Source organism: Oncorhynchus gorbuscha, unplaced genomic scaffold, assembly GCF_021184085.1.
Source record: "Oncorhynchus gorbuscha isolate QuinsamMale2020 ecotype Even-year unplaced genomic scaffold, OgorEven_v1.0 Un_scaffold_907, whole genome shotgun sequence".
NCBI classification, from domain to species: domain Eukaryota; kingdom Metazoa; phylum Chordata; class Actinopteri; order Salmoniformes; family Salmonidae; genus Oncorhynchus; species Oncorhynchus gorbuscha.
This window is the reverse complement of record NW_025745874.1, coordinates 72,051-82,120: the sequence shown is the minus strand read 5'-3', so window position 1 is coordinate 82,120 and position 10,070 is coordinate 72,051. Positions and strand designations below refer to the sequence as shown.

The following is a 10,070-nucleotide window of genomic DNA, read 5'->3' as shown; positions in this document are numbered from 1 at the left end:
ATCCAACATGTTTATCATGGTGCTCATCGTCTGTGAGCAGGTTTCCATCCAACATGTTTATCATGGTGCTCATCGTCTGTGAGCAGGTTTCCATCCAACATGTTTATCATGGTGCTCATCGTCTGTGAGCAGGTTTCCATCCAACATGTTTATCATGGTGCTCATCGTCTGTGAGCAGGTTTCCATCCAACATGTTTATCATGGTGCTCATCGTCTGTGAGCAGGTTTCCATCCAACATGTTTATCATGGTGCTCATCGTCTGTGAGCAGGTTTCCATCCAACATGTTTATCATGGTGCTCATCCAACATGTTTATCATGGTGCTCATCGTCTGTGAGCAGGTGTTTATCATGGTGCTCATCGTCTGTGAGCAGGTTTCCATCCAACATGTTTATCATGGTGCTCATCGTCTGTGAGCAGGTTTCCATCCAACATGTTTATCATGGTGCTCATCGTCTGTGAGCAGGTGCATGGTGCTCATCGTCTGTGAGCAGGTTTCCATCCAACATGTTTATCATGGTGCTCATCGTCTGTGAGCAGGTTTCCATCCAACATGTTTATCATGGTGCTTCAGGTTTCCATCCAACATGTTTATCATGGTGATCGCAGCAGGTTTCCATCCAACATGTTTATCATGGTGCTCATCGTCTGTGAGCAGGTTTCCATCCAACATGTTTATCATGGTGCTCATCGTCTGTGAGCAGGTTTCCATCCAACCTTGTTAGGTGAGTGAAGTAGGTGAGTGATAAAATAATGTCTTGACAGGCCTGATGGAAACAGAACATTCGTCGGTAAACGTTCCAACTGTCGACCAAACTGAATACGTGGAAACACTTTTAGACACAAATATTGATATAATATCCATCAAATCAAAGTAAACTTGGAGTCACGCGATGGCATGTTGTGTGGTCCTCTGGGAGGAACCAAACACTGTGTTCTACAGTAAGAACCTCATACCAACGGTCAGGCTTGGTGGTGGTAGTGTGATGGTTTGGGGAGGCTTTGCTGCCTCGGGACCTGGACGACTTGCCTTATTAGAAGGAACCAGGAATTCTGCTCTGTATCAGAGAATTCTACAGGAGAGTGTCAGGCCTTCTGTCTGTGAGCTGAACCAGGAATTCTGTTCTGTATCAGAGAATTCTACAGGAGAATGTCAGGCCTTCCGTCTGTGAGTTGAACCATGAATTCTGCTCTGTATCAGAGAATTCTACAGGAGAATGTCAGGCCTTCTGTCTGTGAGCTGAACCATGAATTCTGCTCTGTATCAGAGAATTCTACAGGAGAATGTCAGGCCTTCTGTCTGTGAGCTGAACCATGAATTCTGCTCTGTATCAGAGAATTCTACAGGAGAATGTCAGGCCTTCCGTCTGTGAGCTGAACCAGGAATTCTGTTCTGTATCAGAGAATTCTACAGGAGAATGTCAGGCCTTCTGTCTGTGAGCTGAACCATGAATTCTGCTCTGTATCAGAGAATTCTACAGGAGAATGTCAGGCCTTCTGTCTGTGAGCTGAACCATGAATTCTGCTCTGTATCAGAGAATTCTACAGGAGAATGTCAGGCCTTCTGTCTGTGAGCTGAACCATGAATTCTGCTCTGTATCAGAGAATTCTACAGGAGAATGTCAGGCCTTCCGTCTGTGAGCTGAACCAGGAATTCTGTTCTGTATCAGAGAATTCTACAGGAGAATGTCAGGCCTTCTGTCTGTGAGCTGAACCATGAATTCTGCTCTGTATCAGAGAATTCTACAGGAGAGTGTCAGGCCTTCCATCTGTGAGCTGAACCAGGAATTCTGTTCTGTATCAGAGAATTCTACAGGAGAATGTCAGGCCTTCTGTCTGTGAGCTGAACCAGGAATTCTGTTCTGTATCAGAGAATTATACAGGAGAATGTCAGGCCTTCCATCTGTGAGCTGAACCATGACTTCTGCTCTGTATCAGAGAATTCTACAGGAGAATGTCAGGCCTTCCGTCTGTGAGCTGAACCAGGAATTCTGTTCTGTATCAGAGAATTCTACAGGAGAATGTCAGGCCTTCCATCTGTGAGCTGAAGTGCAGAAAGACAATGATCCAAAACACAAAACCAAGTCTACCTGAAAATGGCTAAAGATGAGATGTTGTGGCAGGACTTGAAATGAGCAGTTCATGTTTGAAAACCCACAAATGTCGCTGAGTTAAAGCAGTTCTGCATGCAAGACTGATCCAGAATTCCTCCACAGCGATGTGAGAGACCGATCAACAACTACAGGAAGTGTTTGGCTGCAGTCATTGCAGCTAATTGTGGCACAGACAGTTATTGAGTGTAAGGGTCAATTACTTTTTCACACTGGGGCATTGAGTGTTATCTAAAAATGTGGCTTTGGTTGAAGAACTGATAACATTCATTATCAAATATAAGCAAAAGTAGACTAAATTAAAATACTTTTTCACAGCTCTGTATAATCTAGCTCGTAATTGAAAATGTATATGAAACAAGTCCTAGCTGTAGATGTGCCATTATAATATTCTATAATATTTACATACATCAAATATTAACTTCAGGTATTATAGTATATTTAAATGATACCTGTAGATGTTTGAAGGTGAGGATGACAGGCTTGGTGAGGTGTTCTGTTGCTGGGTTACTGACAAAGGCTGTTACCACCTTGGAACTGATCTGGTAGCTAGGCTTTGATGCTGTGGCGGTTGCTGTGCCTCTGTTTGTGTCCGTGTCAGTGAGGTACTGGAAGGAGTTGTTGACAGATTTCTCCACTGTCTTGTAACACACCAACCCAGCCAGAGTGAAACCTGGGAAGCACAGAATGAAACAAGTTACCAGAATGTCTTGTAACTTTCCCAGAATCCCCAGGTTTTTCAGGTTGGAAGACTTCTGGAATAAGCACGAAATCCGGAATCCAGGATGGAATATTTTTTTAAGTTACTGGTACTAAAATATATAGTACTTAGTTATAGAGATGATGATGATGATGATGATGATGATGATGATGATGATGATGATGAGAGTATCCTACCTGGGTATGTCCCGTTGCCGGTGGCTGTCTCCCAGCTGGTGTCCAGCCGAGCGTTGTCATTGGCCAGGCTGATTGGCCCAGTGGGCGGAGTCTGTCCCCTCCTCACTGCAAGCTCAGTCGCTGTGTACAAGGACAAGGATTAAGGTGAAAGAAGATGTGTGTGAGTGTGTGTGTGTTCAGGAGTGTGTGTGTGTTACCTGTGTGGTCTGTCTCCATGGTGGTGTGGGTGTGTGTGTTACCTGTGTGGTCTGTCTCCATGGTGGTGTGGGTGTCTCTGAGCTGCGGCCCGATGAACCTCATGGCGTCCTCCACGGTGCCTAGCAACCCACTCACCTCCCGGCTGTTGTTTAGGATAGCATGAGACAAGAGGCCGTCCATCTCCGTGAAGACATTCTACGGACAGGAAGTAGAAACAGGAAACAGGCAGTGAGTGAACCGTGTGTGTGTGTTTGTATGTGTGCTTGTGTGAGTCCTTGCATGTGTGTGTGTGTGTGTGTGTGTGTGCGCGTGCGTGCGTGCGTGTGTGTGTGTACTGGTTTACCTCCAGTAACACCTCTCCAGTCAGTCTCCCTCCGGCTGCTTCCCCAGAGTTACTTAATGCCAGACAGCTGTTCCTCATCAGAGACAGGAGACCAGCTAAACCTGGGACATTCTGAGACAGAGGAGAAGTTCATTAACTTCATGTGAGTAAAAACATTTATAGCAGGACATATATTGTAGTGTCAGAAGAGAGCACTGAAATGTATCAATCAAAACACGTGTTTCTAAAGTGGTCTAAGAGCGACAGAGAGAGAGAGAGAGAGAGAGAGAGAGAGAGAGAGAGAGAGAGAGAGAGAGAGAGAGAATGAAAGAGCAAGAATGTAAAACAATGCAATAGTGAGTTGCAGTATTTGGAAATCATAGACCTATTGGATAATATACCTTCACATCTACTGGTCATTTTACTGACTGCCCACTGCCATATTCTATAAATGTTCTGGTTATTTTACTGACTGCTCACTGCCATATTCTATAAATGTTCTGGTTATTTTACTGACTGCCCACTGCCATATTCTATAAATGTTCTGGTTATTTTACTGACTGCTCACTGCCATATTCTATAAATGTTCTGGTTATTTTACTGCTCACTATTCTATAAATGTTCTGGTTATTTTACTGACTGCATACTGACTGCTCACTGCCATATTCTATAAATGTTCTGGTTATTTTACTGACTGCTCACTGCCATATTCTATAAATGTTCTGGTTATTTTACTGACTGCTCACTGCCATATTCTATAAATGTTCTGGTTATTTTACTGACTGCTCACTGCCATATTCTATAAATGTTCTGGTTATTTTACTGACTGCTTACTGCCATATTCTATAAATGTTCTGGTTATTTTACTGACTGCTCACTGACATATTCTATAAATGTTCTGGTTATTTTACTGACTGCTCACTGCCATATTCTATAAATGTTCTGGTTATTTTACTGACTGACTACTATTCTATAAATGTTCTGGTTATTTTACTGACTGCTCACTGCCATATTCTATAAATGTTCTGGTTATTTTACTGACTGCCCACTGCCATATTCTATAAATGTTCTGGTTATTTTACTGACTGCTTACTGCCATATTCTATAAATGTTCTGGTTATTTTACTGACTGCTTAATGCCATATTCTATAAATGTTCTGGTTATTTTACTGACTGCTCACTGCCATATTCTATAAATGTTCTGGTTATTTTACTGACTGCTTAATAAATGTTCCATACTGCCATATTCTATAAATGTTCTGGTTATTTTACTGACTGCCCACTGCCATATTCTATAAATGTTCTGGTTATTTTACTGACTGCTCACTGCCATATTCTATAAATGTTCTGGTTATTTTACTGACTGCTCACTGCCATATTCTATAAATGTTCTGGTTATTTTACTGACTGCCCACTGCCATATTCTATAAATGTTCTGGTTATTTTACTGACTGCTCACTGCCATATTCTATAAATGTTCTGGTTATTTTACTGACTGCTCACTATAAATGCCATATGCTTAATGCCATATTCTATAAATGTTCTGGTTATTTTACTGACTGCTCACTGCCATATTCTATAAATGTTCTGGTTATTTTACTGACTGCCCACTGCCATATTCTATAAATGTTCTGGTTATTTTACTGACTGCTCACTGCCATATTCTATAAATGTTCTGGTTATTTTACTGACTGCTTAATGCCATATTCTATAAATGTTCTGGTTATTTTACTGACTGCTTAATGCCATATTCTATAAATGTTCTGGTTATTTTACTGACTGCTTAATGCCATATTCTATAAATGTTCTGGTTATTTTACTGACTGCTCACTGCAATATTCTTTTAATGTTTATTCTATTCAAACATGGTTCAGCTACAGATCTAGAATGAGTAGAACAGGCTTCCCTATTCAAATATGGTTAAGCTACAGATCTAGAATGAGTAGAACGGACCTCCCCATTCAAGATAATGATGCCATAATGGAGATTCTATGACTAGCGGTTCAGCTGCTGTATAAGGACTCATCGGGTCCAGGTACTGTAAAACTCACCTGTCCAGGAGTCGCATTCGCTTTGAACTGGTCACAGGTCAGTACTAAAGGAAACACAAAACAAAACCATCACATTTGGATCGACAATACACAGCACAACACAACACAACACAACACTACACAACACAGCACAACACAACACAACACAGCACAACACAACACAGCACAACACAACACAACATTACACAGCACAACACAACACAACATTACACAGCACAACACAACACAACATTACACAGCAAAACACAACACAGCACAACACAACACAACACAGCACAACACAACACAACACAACACAACACAACACAACACAACACAACACAACACAACACACAACACAACACAACACAACACAACACAACACAGCACAACACAGCACAACACAACACAACACAACATTACACAGCACAACACAACACAACACAACATTACACAGCAAAACACAACACAGCACAACACAACACAACACAGCACAACACAACACAACACAACACTACACAACACAGCACAACACAACACAGCACAACACAACACAACACAGCACAGCACAACACAGCACAACACAACACAACACAACACAACACAACACAACACAACACAACACAACACAACACAACACAACACAACATTACACAGCAAAACACAACACAGCACAACACAACACAACACAACACAGCACAACACAACACAACACAACACTGCACAACACAGCACAACACAACACAACACAGCACAACACAACACAACACAACACAGCACAACACAACACAACATTACACAGCACAACACAACACAACACAACATTACACAGCACAACACAGCACAACACAACACAACACAGCACAACACAACACAACACAACACAGCACAACACAACACAACACAACATTACACAGCACAACACAGCACAACACAACACAACACAGCACAACACAACACAACACAACACAACACAACATTACACAGCACAACACAATCACACCTACACAACAACACAAAACAACACACCACCATCACACGTGCACAACAACACAACACGCTACTACACACCACTACACCACACACAACAACACAACACAACACTTAGTGAGTTGTGAAATCTATTGTGAATGTTTTGTAATGTTTTTAAACTGCCTTAAAACCTCTTTAGGATAGGGGGCAGCATTTTCACTTTTGGATAAATAGCGTGCCCAATTTCAACTTCCTGCTACTCATGCCAAGAATATAAGATATGCATAGTATTAGTAGATTTGGATAGAAAACACTCTGAAGTTTCTAAAACTGTTTGAATCATGTCTGTGAGTATAACAGAACTTATGTAAGACTTGAAAAGTAGCGTTGGTTTGTGATCCTCCTGTATTGAAAACAGATAGACCCGTCTTCAATTTGAGGGATTATTAACGTTTAAAAATACCTAAAGTTGTATTATAGAAGTTGTTTGAAATGTTTTGGCAAAGTTTACAGGTAACTTTTGAGATATTTTGTAGTGATGTTGCGCAAAGTGGAAGCTGTTTTTTTTCTGGATCGAACACGCCAAATAAATTGACATTTTGTAAATATATAGACGGAATTAATCGAACAAAAGGACCATTTGTGATGTTTATGGGACATTATTGGAGTGCCAACAAAAGAAGCTTGTCAAAGGTAAGGCATGAATTATATTTTATTTCTGTTTTGTGTGGTGCCTGCAGGGTTGAAATATGCTATGCTCTCTTTGTTTACTGTTGTCATCAGATAATAGCTTCTTATGCTTTCGCCGAAAAGCCTTTTTGAAATCTGACATGTTGGCTGGATTCACAACACCTGGGGCGGCAGTGTAGCCTAGTGGTTAGATTGTTGGACTAGTAACCAGAAGGTTGCAAGTTCAAACCCCAGAGCTGACAGGGTACAAATCTGTCGTTCTGCCCCTGAACAGGCAGTTAACCCCACTGTTCCTAGGCCGTCATTGAAAATAAGAATTTGTTCTTAATTAACTGACTTGCCAAGGTAAATACACAGATGTGTGAATTAATGAAAGTTTGAATGTTATAGCATTTGTTTTATTTATTTGGCGCTCTGCATTTTTCCTGCCAATTGGCCAGGTGGGGACATTTGCATCCCGCCTATCCCAGAGAGGTTATTAATGTTGCTGGACCCCAGGAAGAGTAGCTGCTGCCTTGGCTGGAACTAATGGGGATCCTTAATAAACACAAATACAACACACCACAACACAACAACACTACACACCAACACAACACCACAATAGTAGATCATCAGATACCAACTAACTAAGATATAAATGAAGACATGAGACAGAGAGGAAGTTGAGGTGGAGATTAAAACACCCAGAAACCTGAAATGTTTCCATGGTAACCATCCTAGGACACATCCCAAATGACAACCTATTATAGAGTGCTGGGCCCTGGTCTAATGTAATGCACTATATAGGGAATATGGTCCTAGTCTAATGTAGTATAGGGAATAGGGTGTCATTTGGGACATTATATTATGAAGAGGAAGCTGCCAGTGGAACAGAGAGTCTCTGTCGATTTCTGAAGTGGAAGGCCACACAAACTCACAGAATGGGACTGTCGAGTGCTGAAGTGGAAGGCCACACAAACTCACAGAATGGGACTGTCGAGTGCTGAAGTGGAAGGCCACACAAACTCACAGCATGGGACTGTCGAGTGCTGAAGTGGAAGGCCACACAAACTCACAGAATGGGACTGTCGAGTGCTGAAGTGGAAGGCCACACAAACTCACAGAATGGGACTGTCGAGTGCTGAAGTGGAAGGCCACACAAACTCACAGCATGGGACTGTCGAGTGCTGAAGTGGTAGGCCACACAAACACACAGAATGGGATTGTCGAGTGCTGAAGTGGAAGGCCACACAAACTCACAGCATGGGACTGTCGAGTGCTGAAGTGGTAGGCCACACAAACTCACAGCATGGGACTGTCGAGTGCTGAAGTGGAAGGCCACACAAACTCACAGAATGGGACTGTCGAGTGCTGAAGTGGAAGGCCACACAAACACACAGAATGGGACTGTCGAGTGCTGAAGTGGAAGGCCACACAAACTCACAGCATGGGACTGTCGAGTGCTGAAGTGGTAGGCCACACAAACTCACAGCATGGGACTGTCGAGTGCTGAAGTGGAAGGCCACACAAACTCACAGAATGGGACTGTCGAGTGCTGAAGTGGAAGGCCACACAAACTCACAGAATGGGACTGTCGAGTGCTGAAGTGGAAGGCCACACAAACTCACAGAATGGGACTGTCGAGTGCTGAAGTGGAAGGCCACACAAACTCACAGAATGGGACTGTCGAGTGCTGAAGTGGAAGGCCACACAAACTCACAGAATGGGACTGTCGAGTGCTGAAGTGGAAGGCCACACAAACTCACAGAATGGGACTGTCGAGTGCTGAAGTGGAAGGCCACACAAACTCACAGAATGGGACTGTCGAGTGCTGAAGTGGAAGGCCACACAAACTCACAGAATGGGACTGTCGAGTGCTGAAGTGGAAGGCCACACAAAGGCTCACACAAACTCACAGAATGGGACTGTCGAGTGCTGAAGTGGAAGGCCACACAAACTCACAGAATGGGACTGTCGAGTGCTGAAGTGGAAGGCCACACAAACTCACAGAATGGGACTGTCGAGTGCTGAAGTGGAAGGCCACACAAACTCACAGAATGGGATTGTCGAGTGCTGAAGTGGAAGGCCACACAAACTCACAGAATGGGACTGTCGAGTGCTGAAGTGGAAGGCCACACAAACTCACAGAATGGGACTGTCGAGTGCTGAAGTGGAAGGCCACACAAACTCACAGAATGGGACTGTCGAGTGCTGAAGTGGAAGGCCACACAAACTCACAGAATGGGACTGTCGAGTGCTGAAGTGGAAGGCCACACAAACTCACAGAATGGGACTGTCGAGTGCTGAAGTGGAAGGCCACACAAACTCACAGAATGGGACTGTCGAGTGCTGAAGTGGAAGGCCACACAAACTCACAGCATGGGACTGTCGAGTGCTGAAGTGGAAGGCCACACAAACTCACAGAATGGGACTGTCGAGTGCTGAAGTGGAAGGCCACACAAACTCACAGAATGGGACTGTCGAGTGCTGAAGTGGAAGGCCACACAAACTCACAGAATGGGACTGTCGAGTGCTGAAGTGGTAGGCCACACAAACTCACAGAATGGGACTGTCGAGTGCTGAAGTGGAAGGCCACACAAACTCACAGAATGGGACTGTCGAGTGCTGAAGTGGAAGGCCACACAAACTCACAGAATGGGACTGTCGAGTGCTGAAGTGGAAGGCCACACAAACTCACAGAATGGGACTGTCGAGTGCTGAAGTGGAAGGCCACACAAACTCACAGAATGGGACTGTCGAGTGCTGAAGTGGAAGGCCACACAAACTCACAGAATGGGACTGTCGAGTGCTGAAGTGGAAGGCCACACAAACTCACAGAATGGGACTGTCGAGTGCTGAAGTGGAAGGCCA

At 43.5% G+C, this 10,070-nt stretch overlaps 2 protein-coding genes across 2 annotated transcripts in view; one reads left to right on the top strand and one right to left on the bottom strand.

Annotated features, from left to right (window-relative positions):
• LOC124020770 (basement membrane-specific heparan sulfate proteoglycan core protein-like) overlaps nucleotides 1-1,976 on the top strand; it is a 14,750-nt gene extending 12,774 nt beyond the window's left edge. The window contains exons 6-7 of the mRNA XM_046336032.1: nucleotides 271-374; nucleotides 1,872-1,976. Of these exons, the coding sequence (XP_046191988.1) occupies nucleotides 271-374; nucleotides 1,872-1,976 (209 nt within the window). The remainder of the gene's footprint in view (nucleotides 1-270; nucleotides 375-1,871) is intronic.
• A 587-nt stretch (nucleotides 1,977-2,563) lies between these two features.
• LOC124020780 (adhesion G protein-coupled receptor E1-like) overlaps nucleotides 2,564-10,070 on the bottom strand; it is a gene marked incomplete at its 3' end in the record, with an annotated part of 29,638 nt that continues 22,131 nt past the window's right edge. Inside the window, 5 exon segments of the mRNA XM_046336046.1 lie at nucleotides 2,564-2,784; nucleotides 3,009-3,128; nucleotides 3,248-3,401; nucleotides 3,550-3,660; nucleotides 5,580-5,623. Of these exon segments, the coding sequence (XP_046192002.1) occupies nucleotides 2,564-2,784; nucleotides 3,009-3,128; nucleotides 3,248-3,401; nucleotides 3,550-3,660; nucleotides 5,580-5,623 (650 nt within the window).